The 20,362-nt window shown below is 34.3% G+C and overlaps 1 protein-coding gene across 2 annotated transcripts in view; it reads right to left on the bottom strand.

Moving 5' to 3' along the window:
* The window catches only part of LOC124362605 (glutamate receptor-interacting protein 2), a 53,378-nt gene that overhangs the window by 455 nt on the left and 32,561 nt on the right, over positions 1-20,362 (bottom strand). The window contains exons 4-17 of one of the 2 annotated variants that reach the window (XM_046817258.1): positions 19,538-19,706; positions 19,139-19,429; positions 18,113-18,267; positions 17,576-17,731; positions 17,282-17,435; positions 16,379-16,596; positions 14,096-14,302; positions 11,351-11,644; positions 9,293-9,436; positions 9,060-9,182; positions 7,524-7,698; positions 2,630-2,855; positions 1,176-1,325; positions 658-801 (exon numbers count right to left, since the gene is read on the bottom strand). In XM_046817258.1, coding sequence (XP_046673214.1) covers positions 658-801; positions 1,176-1,325; positions 2,630-2,855; positions 7,524-7,698; positions 9,060-9,182; positions 9,293-9,436; positions 11,351-11,644; positions 14,096-14,302; positions 16,379-16,596; positions 17,282-17,435; positions 17,576-17,731; positions 18,113-18,267; positions 19,139-19,429; positions 19,538-19,706 — 2,606 coding nt within the window. The remainder of the gene's footprint in view (positions 1-657; positions 802-1,175; positions 1,326-2,629; positions 2,856-7,523; positions 7,699-9,059; positions 9,183-9,292; positions 9,437-11,350; positions 11,645-14,095; positions 14,303-16,378; positions 16,597-17,281; positions 17,436-17,575; positions 17,732-18,112; positions 18,268-19,138; positions 19,430-19,537; positions 19,707-20,362) is intronic. The other variant, XM_046817268.1, reaches the window with a different exon arrangement.

Below are 20,362 nucleotides of genomic sequence, written 5' to 3'. Positions count from 1 at the left end.
ATTCAATTTCATTAAATAAAAGTTTAATTTGAAACCCTAGAGGTGAATATGAGAAGTTGGTGCATCTCCACTTTTGCACTTCCACATGCTAACAGCTAATAAAGGCAGTGCAAAGAGGGTAGCTTTGTAAGAAAATAAAGAGTGAGATAGATTTTGGGTTCTCCCCAATATGATAGAGCAAACCTTGAAGAATTAGGAAATTAAAATGTGGTAATCAAGAGTGATGGCTCATGTTAAGGTTGCAAGGTTGCACCTATTCCTATCATGATGACAAACAAATGTCCCATATAAATAAAGGTGACAGCAAAAAGAACAATGGATGGTGCACTTTGGTATTGCAACCAACTACCAGGAATGTTAGATGCACTAGAATGAACGTTACAGCACAAGCTGGAAGCTGTAATCAGCTGAAAAAATTAAAATGTTGAGTTAATTATGAATTGGAACAGGTTACTTGAGTTTCAGTAACGTGTGGTTAGGTTACGTTTGTAGGAACAGTTCAAAATCAAGTTGTGTTAAGTTACAGGGTTCTTACCAATTTCCTCCCTTGATATTCCAACTTAACGCAAGGTGCAATCTCTATATCATAACTTGAAGGATGACATACAAGCATTAGATAATAAATAATTTTAAAATTTTCTGGAAAGCAGTACTGACCTTGAGCTCGGGAGGATGGGTATGGTGGTGGTGGGGAGAGGAGTAGTGTCCGCGTCGCACTGTAAGTTGAAGCTTGTCACCAGCTGCCGCCACCAGAGGCACTGTCAGACAGCAGTCCAAGTCTTCTGTCCGTGTCTCATTCACCTGCAAAAGAAAGAAAGCTACAAATGTAAAATAGGGAAGAAGTATTAGGAATGATGATATAGCGTCTAACTTAATTGATTTTTTCTCTAATGCTAAACAGTTGGTCCATGTGAAGGTACTGACTATTCTTCAGTTATTTAAAAACACCCCATGTGATGGATAGAGAACATCCACCTAGTATTGTGATGGAGAATTAAATAGACAAGTGGTCCCCACTAGTATACTGATCACACATTTTTGTGTAAAACATTTCTATATATTATTTAATTTGTTTTTTTTTTAGACTGAATATTTTAAAACTAATGACTCATGTTTACTTCAGTAGGCTAAATTTTAATTATATTGAAATCAGTCAATCTTGTACTATAATATACCTGCAAAATACGATCATATGGCTGAAGAAGTCTGCAAGTGTCAGCTGGTCCACCCCGCCGGATACGATTGATGAACACTCCTCTCTCATACAGACCGTCAGACACACTGAACCCAAAATCCTCATATACAGGATCCTTGTATAGCGTCACCTGGTTGGTATGGTAATACAAAATATCAGCTGATAAGTTAATAAGAACACACTTAAGATGTAGTAAAAGGATAGAGGATTCTGACTAAATAGCTAAATGTACAGGTCCAACGCATGACTGCTTTGAAATCCTTCCAAGGTTGGATGGAAAGAGCCACTGAAAACCATTCCTAAATTACTATTTTGTTGTTATTTGAGTTTAAAAAGCTGGACATACTTGGAAACATACTACTTTATTTAATACTACAGTTATTAGTGGATTTATTATTTTAGGTAATATATGTTTTTTAATTGAGGTGGGACCAGCTTCCCCAGACACTCCTCTAAATATGCCTTGGAATGTATAGTGTTATTTGTCATTTAAAAAGTACCATAAATGATATACATTAAATGTCAGAATTAAATATTAAATACTATATATAGTAAAGCCCATTTTATTATAGTACAGCATTAATACCAACATGAGGTAAGAACACGCTAACCACAAGTCCTATAACAGGCTTCGATGAAACTTTAAGTCTGTAGTTTATTTAATTATTGATGTAGACAGACATTCATACGAAAAAGAAATTCTTACATCCCTCGACAGAAGTGAAATTGTGTTACCCTACTGAGTGACACACAGCCAAATCCCATGGATGAACAAACACTATCATAGAACTCATTCTTATCTATGTAGGAATGAAGTATCATGCAAAATTTAAAGTCTTTAGATGAAATAGATGAAGTTAGTTTTTTTACTTTATCACAACAATTTCTTTATTTTTTAGGTTACGTTTGATTTTTTCAAATTTTTGTGTATTTATTTGTAATTTACTGGACAAAAGTTGATTAAAGAAGCAGTTGTAAATTGAAATACGCTGGCTGATTAAAGGCATTTTTATTTATTTTAATCTTTCTCAAGAAATCTTGTGGGTTGTTAGGCTAAATGTGTCACATTAAAATTTCATATGACTATTAAATTTGTTTACAATGTATTATTACACTATTTTCTAGTTAGTATCATGGTTAACCATAAGAAAATGTAAAAATATTCATTAACCCTCACCTAAATAGCATAGAGTGACATACATCCTCATTGAACTGAGTATTTCCTATATACGATAGAATTTACCTTTATGGAAAATTTCAAATCTATACCCAATTAGTAGGAATTGTGTAAACAGACATAAAGAAATGAAATTGTTTCACTCTCTCAAGTAATGGGCTTTACTAGTGTTCAGCCAATAACAATACTAATGTAACAATAATATTGTTAATAATGAAAATAAATAACAAATAAATCTAATATTGCTTTGTTCAAACCTGAAAGACATGGCCATCATTCTTGGAGTGATCAGTTGCTAAGTCTCTGTTAGGTCCTGTCACTCTCTTAAAGAATGTGTCAAATGTGATCTCAGGATGGTTGATTTCCAGATCTTCGGAGAGAGGAAAATTTGTAGCCTCGTCCTCCAGGAGATGGAAGCCCCTGCGGCAACGTCGTGGAGATGATATTAAGTTAGCTTGGACTGTGTCTGGGTACCTCATCAGTCTAAAACATTGAGATTTAATTAGTACAACTGGGTTTTCCCTCATAAACAATGTGGAAGGCACACTCACCTCACAGAGTTTTGTACACCTCATCTTTCTTTCATTTGCTACAACATTCCCAGTTTTGTACTGATTATAACCTGTCTCAAAAATGTTCAGAGATAAGAGCACTGATAGTCCCCTAAACAGTCCCATGTCTGCACAAGTTGTAAATGTGAACAACTGCAAACGTCAACCATTAATTTCTGAACTATCCATATTTTAAAGTTTTTATAGGATAGGAAGAGCAGACAGATTGTATGGATATTCCTCTTCTTCTTCTTATTGCATTTCCATTGAGCACTTTGCCAATCCCAGAGAGATTCAATTTGAAGTGTCCAGTGTTATTATAGTCATAGTCATAGATCTTTATTCAAAGCTGTAATATTATAAATACAGTCAGAATAGTGTCACAAATACAGATAGACTAATATCATCACAGATACAGGTTAACTTATCTAAAATCTTATGTTAACTTAACATAAATATTGTTAATTTAAACAACTAAAATCAACTCAATTTTTATTTTTTTTTAATGGCCCAAACCCTCAAAAATTCTTCAAAAGAATAAAATGATCGTGATATGAGATAATTTTTTAATTTATTTCTAAACGGATTGATTCCTTCAATTTTTTTTTTCAAGTTGTTTAAACACAACTGTATACTTTTACTGTCTATCTTACACACAATATGAATTTATTAACAACTCATAGTCTATTTGTATATGCACAGTCTATACAGTTCATGATACCAGTTCTTTAGTAAACCTGCCAAGGAAGAAGGGGTTTAAACATGAGAATCCTTATGTTTAAGTAAGTTTGCTTCCTATAATTTGGTACCCACTGGTTGACTATCTCCCCATCTCCTCAACCAATCCATCCGTTGCCTATGGGGAACTGGCATGTACCATCCTCGTCTTGTGCTGCGACTTCTAAGGGGAAGGCAGGACAAGAAGAGGAAGCCACCTTCATTTGACACTACTCCAGTGACTAGGGTAGAAAACCTATTCCCCCTCTTGGTTTGGTCCTGAAATCGCAAGTATTTCTCCAAGGCGAACTTGAAGTTCGGCCGGAAGAGCCAAAAAAGAAGCGGCTCTATATAGGCGAACTATGAAAGGGGAGGATAGAAGAGGCTGTCGCTAGAGGTGAGCCGATACTCCCCTGGAAGGAAAGGCCAAAGAGGTGGGAAGAAAAAAATTGAGCTCTGGTAAAACCACACAACGAAGCCGGTTTTTCAAAAGAGAACTGAGATGTTGTCGTAGTCTCAGAGCAAGGAAAAACTTCATTCGAATTAGCCAAAAAAACAAAAGCAGCAAACCCCAAGCTATGCAGGTGTGCGATCGTAGCTGACACTTAAAGAGCAGGCAAAGGGAGGTGAAAAAGAATGAAGGGACATGAAGGAGGTGTCAGCAAGAAGACACTCGTAACATATGCTGGAAAGATCTATGTGGAGAAACTGACTATTGTCCGGCTTGAACACCCGGAAGTTAAGCTATCGATGGAGGAAGCCAACAATCTGAAGAAAGTTCTGGGCAAACGTGCCTTCAAGGGCAAAAACTGTAGGATGTTCAGCTGTCATGTTGAAGGTGGAACGATAGTGGTTGGCTGTGCCAACACAGAAACCAAGGAGTGGCTGGAGAAGCAAATCCAGGAGCTGAGTCCTTTTGAAGGCATTCAGCAAAAAATAGGCAGCCAAAAGCCTGGTAAAGACTTTTAAAGTTTTAACCTTTATTCCCAAGGACATTTAGGTGGACAGAAAGCATGAGTTGTTCGAAGCTCTCAAAAAACAGAATGACCTTGAAACAGACCAATGGACTGTTGTTGGAGGGAAACAAGCACCAACAGCGAATTCCTGTTCCTACATATTGACAAAGACTCTCTGAATAAGCTGATGGTTCTGGTGATATATGTCAGTAACAAAATCAAATCATTAAAATAGCACAAATGTGTTCCAGAGACATAGCCATGACAGAGGTGTACTTGCAGACAGGTTATGGCAACATCAGAATTCTGTTTGCAGCAGTTTACATCCCATATAGTTCTCCAAAACCACCGCCAACTGCAGAGATGAGGTGGATTGTGGAGATCGGAACTCTTACCAAGAGGCACCTGATTGTCAGTTGTGATGCCAATGCCCACCATACTGCTTGGGGAAGCAGCAACATCAACAACCAAGGTGAGTGCCTCTTAGATTTTATAGTAGAATCTAACTTAGTTATCATGAATCAAGGCCGTAAACCAACTTTTTTACAAAGGTACAGGGAAAACAGAAGAGGTCTTAGATATAACTCTCGCTAGCAACAGTATTACGACTAACGTTTTAAACTGGAGTGTGCTAGATGAAATATCTGCTTCAGATCATAGTTATATCTCCTTTAACACAAGGTCAAAAAAAATTAATAAGACCTATAGAAATCCAAAGAAAACAGATCGGGAAGCTTTTAATGCAGAGGTAAGAAGCAATCTAGAAAGGGAAAATGGGTATTAAAGGCAAGGGGTTGATGATATGGCCAATTCATTGCAATACACCATAAAAGAATCGCACCCTAAAGCCTGCCCTGAAACAGAAAAGAACTCAAGGAAAAAAACATGTTGGTGGAACCAGAGGCTGGAAGCCTTGAAGAAAAACCTTTGCAGAGCATATAATACAAGCAAATGTGCAGGGAACTGGGATAGGTATTTGGTTGCCCTAACAGAGTATAATAAAGAGGTGAGAAGAGCTAACAGAAACTCACAGAGAGAATTCTGTCAGAGTATTGATAATGTACCTGACTTTTAAAACTTCACAAGTCCTAGCTCAAAGCCTTATAAATGTGGTGGGTATTATACTTAGTGAAGATGGAACTCACACCAAAGATCCTGAGGAGACCCTTCAGTGTTTACTGAACACACACTTCCCAGGATCATTCCAGACCAGTGAAAAAGTCACTAGTGAATGCCGGTGAGAACCTAGAGGGAGCTCGTCTAAAGAGGACTGAACTGTGCAAAGACTGTCATTAACTACTCAGGGATCAAATGGGCCCTAAAGTCGTTTAAATAATTTAAATTACCAGGTACCGATAGCACTTTTCCTGCTCTCCTAAAGGAAAGTGCTGACTTGGTGATACATCTGCTCCTATGACTGTTTAGAACGAGCCTAGCGACAGGAGTCATACCCTCATCTTGGAGGATCTCTAGGGTTATTTTTATTCTGAAGTCAGGTACATCCTCCTATGATGATGTAAAGGCTTACAGACCCATAAGCCTAACATCGTTCTTCCTCAAGATCATGAAGAAGGTTCTGGATTGGCATTTAAGGGACACAATTCTTATGAATTGTTTCTTACATTCAAACCAATGTATTTGTGTGGAATATTTTCTGGCAGAATATAATTCTTACTCTTGTCTTACACTTCTTATTTTCACATGACTATGGACACATTCTGAGTTAATTAGTGTTGAGTTAAAATCTGGAATTTTCTGATGGAAAAGTATTGTTGGAGAGGATTATAAGACAGATTTTTGGTGTGGGGGAAGGTTGTAACATTTGGTAGCCATCTTTGAGGGATGTTATTGAGATTGTGGAAGTATGTGGTGATGAGTGATACGTGTTCTGCCGTGTTTTTATGAGAAGATTTGGAGATATCAGAGCTAACTGGACTTGCTTGTCAACCAATCCATGAATGATGGGTATCCATGCTTGACAAAGGCGTTAAATATTGTTTTTGTGAACATTTTTTAAGCTATTATTCAGTTGAGCAAGTGTGCTTGCCCCTTAGGGTCTTGGCTACGTGAATTATTTTTTGGTGTGAATGGCTGGCATAATCGAAGTGAATATAATGGAGGTGTTTGATGTGTCATAAGGACTCCATAACTGGTTTACAGTAAAAGTTTTAGTGGATGTGCAGGCACTCTTCCTGTAGAATTAACTCAATGGTACCACACAATTCTTAGCAAAAGACTAGTTTCGTTTTCATTCCTACAACCTGTCTGAATCATTTTGTTAATGCTTTAGACTTAAGCTATTCATGTGAGGTATAATATGCCATTTAAATGTTACAAAATAAATTAGAACTATTTCAGATTTCTAACACAAATATAAACAGAAAAATTTTTAAATTACAATTTATTTCTTAAAATATTTTTAGTTTTCTCCATTACACAAGAAAAATAATAAAGCCAGCAACTACTGTCTGTTCATGTGTCCACATGGTAATGGCTGAATTGAGCTAATTTTAAATTAATGTCTCTTTTCACGCAAGAGATGCATAAAATGTGTCAGCAGCTCCAGGAAGGGGCATTTTTGAAGGAGAAAATAGGTTAGAACAGGGAATGAAAAATAAAAAATTGAGAGTTGAAGAAACATTTCATCATTTTAAAATTTAAGTAATAGCATTACTTATTTTACCATTTTGTATTTAGTAAATAAAAAGATTATTATTATTATTAAAATTCTTGACACAGAATAGCTATACCATAACTCTGTGCATATGGGGTCAAACAAAAGCTAATATTTCAGAAAAACCTGCAGTAGTAGCTTCAATACTCTTAACCAATAAACAAGACTAGAATTACAATATAGTTGGAAAATATATTATTATATGAAGTTACAATATATACAATGTTGGTAAATTAAGTGCCAGAGAACCTACCCTATACTGGAGCTGCGCCTATGGTTTGGCAGAGTATTGTTGCGATGTTGGTAGTTGACTTGGAGAGGGCAGGGAGGGGAAGGAGGGGCTATCTTCTGCTGAGCCATCATTTGACTTGTGTAATCATTGAGCACAGACTCTGACAGCCTGAAAGATGAGCAAGTATCGTCTGCATCTGTTAACACATCCAACAGTACATACTAATTAGATAAAAAAAATTTGTAACTTTGCTTGTTTAAGCCAGCACCAATAATAGTGTCACTACAAATATATGATCTCGCTCCAGCACTTGAAGGGTTTACAAAGTAGATATGTTTAACCTTCATAACTAATGTGATATCTAGTATTAGCAGGTAAAACAAGGAAATAATAATACTAGAACTGCAGGCAGTCGTATTAATGTCTCTAACAGGATAAAGGTCTTTAACATGCATATATTTCTGGAGATGAAAGATCGTTTGTAGCCAACTTTTTTTGTTATACTATTTTATAATTTGTAAATTTTGTTTTTGTATAAAAAGATCTCTCTCTAACCACTCAACCGTGCTGAACAAATACTAATATACAAGCACAATATCAATAAAAAATATGATTTTATTGTAAATAATATACAATGTGGCATACCTTATAAACTTTGTAGGATTCATGTATGAGGATATTTTAATGATAACGTTGTCTAAAAACAAATTTATCTATTACAAAATGCAAATAAAATAGGAAAAGCATTATATTACACGTGAGTTTTAAATTCATATTTTACATATTGTGCTAAAGTTAAAGTATATGGTGGTTACAGCAAGATGTAAAGAAAGTTATTGAGAAGAATTTGGCCTCCAAATTTGAAATTTGTAAAAAGTTTAAAAAAACTTTGACAGATTTTCATCTATCAAAAAGTATTGTCTTCCTCAGAAGAATCTTAGGCTATAAAAAATTTAAAAAATTCTAAAAATTACTAGCAAATAATTTCTTGAATAGGCAGATAAATGATGACAGCCATTCTCAAAGAACAATTAAATTGCAAATGACTTATTTTTTACATTTCGAAAGTCTCTGAAATAATTAATTGTTAATTATTAAAATGTTCAACACAGTGATATCAGCAAAAAAACACATGAACAGGCCTGTACTCAGACCGGTTTTTTTGGACAATTTTACTAGGGCTCCAATACACGTCTATTTGAAGGAACTGTATCGACAGACGAGATAGCTCAACCTAATAACTGTAACTTACTACTGAATCTTACTATGATTAACAAAATAATAAGATGTTGTCAATGGTGGAGAGGGAATAAAGCGGCTTGAAAGTGGGACATGATGGGGCCCGGCCGAAGATCTTTATATCTACGCGGCCTGCCAAAGCCGAGTATGGCTCTGTGCACAAATTCAGCTGAGCAAACTATTCACCCCATCTTGTTGTAAAATTAAATTAGTAAAATATACCCAAATGGGATCACAGTAATTATTCTTGCAGACCTATTGTAATGAGAAATGATTTATCAATAAGCTCTTCACGATAACACAACTTTACACACTTACCAGACTGGACAGTGTTGAGGCTATTGGTACTGTGCAGCCCAGCACCAGGCCAGTGAGTATTGCAAGTCAGCACCGGACTATCACAAGTTTGCAACGGTTGCTTCCGTCTCACGGTTGAGCTCTCTACAACATGTGTCATAATATTACAATAAATTGATCACAAAGATGGGTTGGTTAGAGATACAAATAAAATATATAACAGTAATCAAATGTATGCTAAATATGTTGCTAACCAGATTTGTAGAAGTGTAGATTTGGCTGAACGGCTGGGGGGCTCTGTTCATGTAGACTGTCCCAGGATTCTACAGCAGAATCTACAGAAGGGATCTCCGGACTGGAGTAACCTTGGACTTGGTCTTCTCTGGCTGAACCTGCAGCTGAACAAAAATATCCTTCTGAGATCAGTTAGTTACTGGCTATGATTTGTTTTACTAAGATAGTTACTAGTTTATTCACTACTTTATTTTTTATATTTTTACATAAAGTTAGATGCAAAATAAGTTTTGAATGGTAGACAGTAAAAATATTTATAATTTCTCAAAAAACTTATATAACATAAAAATATTCATTTTACAAAATAAACAGCTACAAACTGTTTGTGATTTTATAAAAAGCAGGTAATTTTCTCTTTCTGTTATAATTTCTTTATATATTTTTATTCTATGGAAACAATACTTAGTTATTCCTAATTATTGACATAATTGGGACATAAGCATGGACCATGCATGCTGCAGATCATGCTTTACATACAAGAAACTTACACAGTATCATCTTGTTGCTAAACATTACTGTAGTTTACAGTATATATAGTTTACAATGACAAGTTTTGCATATTATTAAGTTATGGGTCAAGTTAAGCTGGCCACCTGCACTCTGTTTTATCATTTGTTTTACACCCTAAAATATAATATCTTGGTTGCACCCCAAACTACCCATCCTACCACTTGTGCCCCTAGACCCGGGCCCATTCAGGAAGGACACTCTGCCAAATATGTTAACTGTACTGTTGATAAAATACTCTAGTTATGTCTAAAAATATCTCTTCACCTTTAATTTATTAAAAATTGAATCTGTAATCAATTTGATTAGTTTGAACTGTGTTAGGTTGATTTATTTAATGAAAGTTCATGTTTGTTCTTTATCTAACAACTTTTTTTTTAATCTTATAAATTGATTATAAATAAATTTTTTAACACAAGTTGAGGATAGCGAAACCATCTCCTTTTAATTGTTTCTAACTATTCAGAAACCAACTTTCACTTTACAGAACCATCGTGCACTTATAAATAGTCCTTTTTCTTCTGCGTTTAATATCGATTCTTTCATAGCTCTCTTAACAGAAATTTATAATCACCATTCTTTATTTTTGCTGTTTACAGAGTATATGAGACATGTATTATAATGTGTATAATAAAACACAATTTATGTTTATATGTGTTTTTTTTTTTTTTTTTTTTTTTATTTTTTTTTTTTAGGGGCTGTGAAAAAAAATGCATTTCCGCATGCCAGGCTTAGGTGTTTTGCCTGGGTATGTCGGACTCGAACATTGGCTGGTGACTGTAGCCAATGCTAATACCGACTAAAAAACTTCCCCTATACTCCAGTCTCTGAATCCCTGTGGAAACCGCCGTTAGGCATTACATCGCAGGGAGAGAATCTAGCATTTCTGCTCTTTCATCAGGTGGTTGAAGTCATTTCTTCTCGTCTAGTTATTGCGGAGTTTGTACCTCTGCCTTTCAATAGACCTTAGTTCTTTCAGCACCTCCATGGCGAATGTGCTGGTGGCGTCCCATGTAGCTTTCGATGACAGCATAGCTTCTACTAGTGTTTCTGGATGCAGTGTCCGGTTAAGAATAGTTTCCAGGTTGTCACGCTGCAAACTGAATCTAGGGCACATAAAGAATACGTGTTCTGCATCTTCGGAGACTCCAGGACAGGACGGACACTCCGGCGAATTATCGTGCTTAAAGCGATAGAGATATGCTCGGAAGCAACCGTGTCCTGATAGTATTTGTGTCATATAGTAATTGACCTCTCCGTGACATATTCTATGTTTATATGTGTGTGTGTGTGTTAAGGTTATAAAAATGTAAAGTTTATATCTTAAGCTGATCCTGGTTATGGCAAATTGCTAAAATAATTCAATAAATAAAAATTCAATACAAATAAATTGATTTCAAAATTTAAAATTTTGATTTAATTCAAATTTTACTATACAGTAATTTTTTAAAATATTTGGCTGATAAGATGCTTTGAAAAATAGTTAATATGTAGCTCTAAACTGAACTAACCACTGAGAGGAGAATGAACTCTGCCCACACATAGCACCACTCTGTCTGTAGAGCTCTGGAGCAGCTGTATGGCAGTAGACAACGGCTCCTGACTGAGGCTATGGCTGCCGATAGCTAGCAGCTGGTCACCCACACACAGCGCCTGAGACTGCTCAGCCAGTCCGTCTGCAGTCAGTCCCGAGATGACAATGGGTTCCTGCGGGTCTTCTGAGCCAGCTATCGTGATTCCCAAAGGACCACCACCACGGCAGAACTCCACCGTGTGGACAGAGCTGTACCCTTCCTCTCTGCATTCTGAGACATAAACAAAGTTTTCTACTAAATGTAGACTGGAATGTCATGGAATCACAATAGCGCAATACAAAAATTTACCACTGGTATTCAGAGCCTTAAGATAAAACAGTGGTTCAAATTTGGAATATCCAAACATGTATAAATTTTCATAGTAACTCTGAAACATAAAAGTTTAGTTTTAAAACACGTACACCGCACACCAAAATCTATAGCAGAAGACATTTGTTAATGATAGACTACAACACTAATAATTTCAAAACTAAACTTAAAGTGTATTTACTAAATAAACCTCTATATTCATTCCAAGGATGTTTTGAAAGGGCTAATTGACTGGTTTAGCTATACATGTCTATATGTATTTATGTATGTATGTGTCTGTGTATATGTATGCATGTATGTGTCTGTGTACATGTATTTATGTATGTATATGTCTGTGTATGTATATATGACAACTATTAATTACCATAACTTAGAATGAATGAATGTTTATTCCAGCAACTGTACATGAAATACACTTAAACATTATAATAGTAATGCAAGTAGTAATGCTTATGTTAGTTAATATTTTATAAGTTGATGTTAGATATTTTTTTTAAACTATAATGTACTTGATGTGACTCTATTCATTGTACATTATGTGCATTTATTTTATGAATAAAGAATTTCTGAATCTGAATCTGAATCTGAATCCTCTCGATCCTATTGGTCACAAATTGTAACTGTCCTGAGCCATCAGGATATGATGGTACTTCTTTCTCAATTTTCTTTTACTTGTTCTGGTGTGTGCATAATGTATGCAGTGTATTTGTGTTGTATAGTGCTATTTCGTTTGTGATTCTTCCCTACCTGGTTTCTAATTTGTTAATTTTCAGTATCAGTAAATAACTAGTATTTATGGATTTTCTCCTACTTAGAAACACTGATTTAACCATTTACTGCAGGGAAACTGCAGGAGAACCCCGCAGTGTGCTCTCAAAAGTATTTAATATTATTAAGCAATTATAGTTTAATAATTAGTTTGATAGACATATTATTATTCAAAGGCATAAAACTATTAATGATTGGATTTTTAAATTTCTTTGGACCCAAAGAATTGACAATAGAGATTAATTTTTATTTTCAATTTTTTAACATTTTCACAACAACAGCTTATTTCTGGATATTTTTGCCGCCGATTTTTTTCAATAATAATGGCTAAAAACCATAATCAATTTGTTTACATTAAAAGTTTAAGTATAAAGAGAATAGCATGTAGGCTTTTAAATTTTGCACAAAACAAACTATTTCAGTAAATTTTTAAATAATTTTCTCTGTGTACTTCAATGAGTATCTAAAAAAGTTATTTACCTTAAAAGTTAAGCAATCGTGTGCCTGACAGGGTATATTATAGTCTAAGTTATTTATTTAAACAAGGGATCAAATTTAACAAACCACAAAGAAAGGCAAACAATAAAAATGCAATAAAGAATTTCACAACGATGTGTACCCCATTGAGTACATGCCAGCTTTCACAACTGCATCGTACACCAGATGGGGTACACGTCGTGACCGTGTTAATTAATTACAGCTCACCCAGGAGGATAACCACTTACTGTGCCACCTTCTTTCAACTCAGATATTTTAGGTATTTATTTTAACCAAACAGTAGGTAATAAATCAATTTGTAGTAATAATTACCAGTGATAATAGGTACAATTATAAGCAGTAATTGAAAGACTATCCAAATATAACTAAAATTATTAATTGGGTGACAAAGTTAGCCTCCTTGTATAATTAGTTCAGACAGCCAATCTATTGTTGCCAGAGATTTATCTCTATCCAGTCAGCTGAGATCCTGGCTTGTCTGATCCTGAGCAAGCTTTGCAGCAGCTGATTTGTTTGTCAACTCTTTGCACAACCAATGGGTCAAGCCAATATGTTACTTACTACAGGAAGATGGCAGAAATTAAGCTGCCTCAACCACTTTCAGTTTGTTTTTAATATAATTTTATTTTTATTTAAAAATTAACAATCAATTTAACTTCCAAAGTGTGAAGAAAAACATTTTCTGACTGTAAAATGAGTAGCTATCATTTTAAAATTAGACATAAATTTAAAACAAAAAGTAACCATGTATGTCAATTAAAATAAATTAACTGATAATAATTAACCATTTCAATATGCAACTGTAATATAATATGCCACTATAAAATTATAGTCACAATTCTGTTTTTTCTTTAAATTTATTGGTGATAGTAATAATAGTCAACAATAATCTTCATACAAAGTACAAAGGTCTCAACTGAAGACACATTTGATTTAAATTCTAATCTATGAAGAATTTACTATTCACCTTGCAAGTTTAAGTTTAGTGCTCTTCCAGTATAAGAATTAAACTTAGATAATAAAGCTGGCAGAGTAACAAAACATATCTACATCATTTGTTGTTCATTTTAAAATTATTGTACCTACCCTCACGTGACATCTTTTGCACTACGAGGGTGACAATGTCCTGTGTGGAATGAAGGACATTGATGGCTTGCTCCAGGCTACACTCGGCCAAGCTGTGATTGTTGACTGAGAGCAGTCTGTCACCTGGGGCTAGTGTGCCACAGCGGTGTGCTACAGATCCTGGCCGAATGTGGGAAATCACCATCCATCCACGGTACTGGCTGCAACCTACCACAGAGAACATTATCAGATTATACAAGGAAATATAAGGAACACTTCATTTTTTTTATTGGCTGAGTATTAAAGGGGTTATCACTCAAGGGGCTAGAAAAATGTCTTCTATCTGTCTGTCTATCCGCAAAATATCTTAAAAATGAACTGACTTATCAACCTGAAATTGTACATGAAGCTCAATTTCTATAATAAGGATCACTGAGTTTGATGATGGGGATATCACTCCATGGGATATTGGCTAAGCATTAGCAAATATTTTACACTGTCTCATGGGTAACCATGCTGGCAATGAGGAAATAACAGACTAAATAAATTTGTAAACAAACTCAGTATACTCATAAGCTATTTTAACATGTGATGTGTAATAAAATCTAGCCTATCCCTGGGCATACAATATACAACATCATTGACTTGGTTTGTAGACTTATATTAATTAAACACTGTTATGGGACCCAATTTAATAAACAAAAATGTTAATATAATCTTAAGAAAGATTTCTTCTGTAGTATTTTATGTGTTGATAAGGTTTTGAATTCTTTATCTTAGTATTTTCAAAATCTATTGTCAAGAATTTTTAAATAAAATTAAAAAACTTTCCTTAGGTAAAGTCTATTATTCATTTAATTTACATTATGAAAACTCAGTCAATATTGAAAGTTACTTAATGTTTTTAATTTTTTGTTTAAGTACAAAGGTAGTATTAAATGATTTTGAAAAGTAGTAAATTTAATAAGTTTTACTATAATTAAGCGCCTGTTTTCTATTAATTATGTAATAGTATACACATCTTATGTACTAAAAAAGGACAAATTATGACTTAATTTAGAGGACTTGAAGGTGATCATGTCTTATAACTGAAGAAACCATTATAAAAATGGTCATTAAGGTAGGGACAAGTGTTACCAAAATGGGTTTCATTATTTTTAATAATAATCAGATACAGAACATGAAAAGATTTGGTGAAATGAAAGTTATCTTTTATTATTATATTTCCAAATAAAATTGGTGACTGCAAAAGAATGGTGATTTTTTTTGTTTTTATAAATCTTGGCAATATCACATATTGCAAAATACATATTGGTATTTTCACATAAGTTATTACGCTCATCACAACCATGGATGACTCCTGTGCCTTGGGCTCAAGTGTGAAAGAAACAATATGGCGGATAGTGAATTTTAGCTAACCTTTCCTATATACCTCTTCCTCACCGATACTCTTGGATAACCGCTCGCTCTGTTCACTCCATTCAGTACATCAAATGCAGAATTCTCTTTAGTACCTGACGAACTTCTGTAGTTCTTTTCAAATGTAAAATATTTACTGTATGTGTAAAGTACAGCTTTATAAGAAAATATACATTTCTATGAGAGGAATAAAACTGGTAAACATAAGCAAAAATAGTATGGTTTATTATAGCATTTTTAACCCGGAAGCACTCACGCTATTAGATTGAATCTAACATAATTTTTGTGTTATATAACATTTTTTTTATTTGTTATCGTACAACACTGAATCCTTAATTTATGCTTCTATGGGTATATCTGCTGCGTATTGCATCACGTTTAGACATTAGAAGTTGCTGGGGTGGGGCGTCATGGTGGGTGGGGTGGACGCTCCTCGCGGGTTATTAGTTTCAACCTAACAGCGCTAGTGATCGCGTCAGCCCAATCTTAGGAGCGATCTAACGGCGCGAGTGATTGCGTAACTGCCAGATTAAATCCATCAGTTAAGTGATTTTTCTATTTTTTCTGTTTACTTTTGAGTTATATTTCGTAGATTGCTCTTTTATGACTTTACAATTATTGCAATGAATGAAGACCATGAAAAAGTCGTTCTTAGTTGGTTGGAGAATGTTAGATTCGATCTAAAAACGCAAGTTCTTGCGTAACTTCTTGTAGCGCGAGTTCTCGCGGGTTAAGAAATGGCATGCATATAAGAGACCATATTGTTTACAACATTTTAATGAAATCCTTCTATACACAAATCTATTTTACTTTTATAAATTAAAGATTTTATTAAATTATTATTATAAACAAAAAATAAAGAGTTGCTACCCCTTTTACACATACCTGAAATGGTGATGCCCAAACCCGCGACTTTATTGTTTGCGAGTTTCACTGTGAACACTCCCGATGTGGGCATGACAGTTTGAGCCACAGCAAACTCTATGGTGAGAGTAACGGAGAGGGTCTGGGCCAGAGACTCGACACTCTTTGGAGATGACAAATCTGGAGGTGAGGTTCCATTGATAGCAACTACTCTGTCACCAATCTGCAGACTCCCACACCTGTCACAAAAAAGCTGCTAGATAAACCTCCAGAGTGGTAACATAACAATAAAATTTATTTGTCCTAAGTGATTTAGTTATAAATAGAATTATTATAGTATTCTATGTGACCACTGTTAGTGTACCAGTTATATTCCTATTACAATTATTTCCTATAATAATAATTAAATTATTTCTCTGTTTGCTTAAATTATTCTACTGCAGTTATGTACAGTAGAATTTCACTTAATCGTGAACATTGTGAAATCAAAATTTTTGCTATTTAGTGTAGATGCAAAAACGCAATATATCTGCGACAGAAGTATATGCGTCAAGGAACAGAAGTACAGACTACTTTTAAACTTAAGCTACTTTTGAGTGGACATAATTGTTTTGTATAATTTTTTGGCATATTTAATAAAGTAAAGTTTTTGTTCATATTGCAAGTATGTTTAATTTATTCTTGACTGAATTTAAAGTGAATGTAATATAGAGTATTAAGTTATGGAACCTCCTCTCCTATTTAGTATGAACATAAAAGCATGTCCCATTCACATAAGAAACTTGATCTTATTATGAAACATTTTTATAACTTGACATGTTGATGACATAGATGGGGACTATGTATCTATCTACATGTTAGTGATTCCTTGTTTTGAAGTTCTATGAAATTAAAGGTTTCGTCCTGCAACAAATTGTAATATACCTTTCTGCTGGGCTTCTTGGCTCGATCACGCTTATAACAACTGCTGACTTGGAATCAGGTGCTAAGGTGATTCCAAACCTTTTTTGTGCATCACAGTTTAAAGATACAGCCAAACTTTTTCTCTGATAAACTCCACTACTATTTGCTTCAACCTCTGAAACATTAAAATTATTGTTAATTACCATTTTGAGTTTAATATGGTACTTTTCACAGAACATAATGATTAAACATAACATATTAATGTGGGAAATAAAAATATGTTTATAATATATATATAACAAATAATTATATTACCAGATTCCTGAATAGACGAAGATGAAGTCTGCAGCCTTTTCATTAATGGAGACTGAGCTTTTGTTGGAGATGAATTACCATCTAAGAGGTGGACATCTCTTGAATGTTTTGAGGTTTGGCTTGGACTTGGACAACTATATAATGGTTGAGGAAATCCTGTAATAATAAAGCCTGTGTTATTATTTGTTGTAAAACAGACATTCAATTAAATTAAATTTAAAATGTATATTTGTCATATTTGTGTAGTACAATTAAATAATGTCCAATCCACTGGTTTTTTCTTCTTGTATATCTTATTCTTCATGTATATCTTATTCTTTATGTTATCTTATGTTAATCTCTGGCCAAAAAAAGACATGAGGGTCTAAGTTTTCTAGTACAAAGTGCAGTGTACCTATTTTTTGAACTCAAGAGCTGTGTGTTTTATATAAGTATTTTAATTTGATTACTTTTATAGGTATTTTTTTTAATCACTGTAATCAATTTATTGCTTTTGTGACTTTGTTGTCAACAATTCTGATAAGAATGTAATAGTACCTCTATAAGAAGATGAGGAAGATGGTAGGATCTGCAGGACACACGAATTGCCTGTCCACATCAGCTGATTGACATCCTCGGCTGTCATCTTGGTATCCTCCACACAGATGTCATTTACAGCCAGGATCTGGTCCCCTGGCAGCAATGCCCCACACCTACACAGTCACTCAATCATTCTTTAGTTCTAACACTCTACATTGTTCCTCAAGTATTATAATAAGTATTATTTAACTTATGTTACATATATTAGAGTTGTGAGGATACAATGTAACATGTAATTCAGAATGGAGGTAAAATCAGAGACTGGAGAGAATTGAAATCAACTTTTTATGTGCCACTTAATTTATTGTGAGACATGCAGCTTTCTGCAGATGTTCTATTTATTACTTGTTATTACTAGATGATCAGATGATGTGGGGCATAAAAAAATAGCAAAAATCTGATAATATGAATTATAAAATATGTTATATCTACTGATATTAGTCACTGATCAATTAGTACTACGAATATTAATGATGCTCTCTAACATAACAAAGTATCTCATTTTACAAGATGAGTGTATACATAAATTGTATAAACTTTACTCATTATATTCATCTTAACCATTCCTCTTCATTCAGTTATTATTCATCTTTATTCTAATCGTCATTTATTAACCTTATAAATCTTCAATTACTGCATGTCTATAAGTTGATTTCTTAATTCTGAATTTAGACCTAAATATAAGTACAGATATTTTGATATAAACATCTTAGAAGAGAAATAAACAGTACTACACGGCAGGGAAATAAGCTTAATAAAAACATTAGATGTTTTTGTAACCAATAACAGAGCAAAACTCACAAATCAAAAATAGACAGACAAAGCAAGAATAGTCAAAAACAATCCAAATCCAGAGGTCAATTAATAACTAGGATCTGTCAACAAAGTTCACTAGCTATATCCCAAAATTTTTATTTTCTTTAATGTTGTCGACGATATTAAATTAAAAGATCACAATTAAGATCAAAAATTCAATGTATTTACCTTTCAGCAATACTCCCAGTTTTGACATGCCCGATGACAACAGCTGAGTTATCAGGTGTGTTGACAAGTTCAAGGCCGAGGCTGTGGCAGTGAGGTCCGTCGATCTCCACCAGCAGTGGACCTTGTGCCGCGCGTACACCACTCATCATGCTCACATCATACTCTATACACAGCATGCTCATTGGGCTGGCAGTGGCTCGGAGACGTGCTTGTGCTTCACTCAGCGTCACTGAACTCAACTGGTGACCGTCCACTGAGAGCAGTCGGTCGCCCACCTTGATTGTGCCCTCTCTATGTGCCAACATAACAGATGTGTTACAACTTATATTTCAAGTGGTTTTGCTGAAAAAGGTGAGAAACTTGAATTTGAAACAGTTCACGGATGAAAGTTATTGATACCTGTCTGCTGGCCCCCCTGGCTTGATCTGGGTTATTATGAGGGGCCGAGAGAGGGCAGGATCGTGGTGTGCTCCACCTCGTAGAGTGATTCCCAGACTGCCACTGGCATCTCGCTCTATTGACACGTTCATGGTCCTTGCCACCACCGCCACACTGCTGGAATGTTCTTCTGTGCAATATGAATAGAGACACATTTAAGTTATATATTGGATTTTGTACTAAATATATATTAAAAGTATAACAAAAACATTAGCTAAAGCCAATTTTTAATAAATTTCAAATTCTAGGTAAATCAAGATAAATTAATTACTTGTCTACTACATGAACTATTTGATTAAAGAACTGATTTTACTGAGTCAACTTTAAGATTTGGTCTATAAGAGAATGTAAACTATAAATAATTTTTCTGTCTTATTTTTTTTCTCAAAGTTTTACATTTATCATTTTCAACATGTTGGCTTATACTTATCCAAACATCCCTAGGAATTTTGTAAAATTTATATAGCTATTATCATTATATGGCATTTTTAAGTTTTAAAAATGTTGAATGTTTTGTTAAATAAGTAGCAAGAATCTTGGAGAAACGAAGTCATTTTGAGATATATAAGTTGTCCTTTAAAATAACACAGAAAATAAGGTTGTCAATGGTTTATTAAATAGCTGAACGATACAGTAAAGTTCCCAAATAAGATCATTCTTAAAGTATGAATTTTAATACACAGATTCGTTTTGTGTATGCTTGATAATCTTTTTTGTATCAATTTATAACAGACTCTGTTTTGTTTTTAGATGAGACTATAATTTTTTCAAACAGGATTAATTGGG

This window comes from Homalodisca vitripennis, chromosome 1, assembly GCF_021130785.1.
Source record: "Homalodisca vitripennis isolate AUS2020 chromosome 1, UT_GWSS_2.1, whole genome shotgun sequence".
Lineage (NCBI taxonomy): Eukaryota > Metazoa > Arthropoda > Insecta > Hemiptera > Cicadellidae > Homalodisca > Homalodisca vitripennis.
Note: the sequence above shows the minus strand (reverse complement) of the source record. Positions and strands in the feature narration are given on the sequence as shown.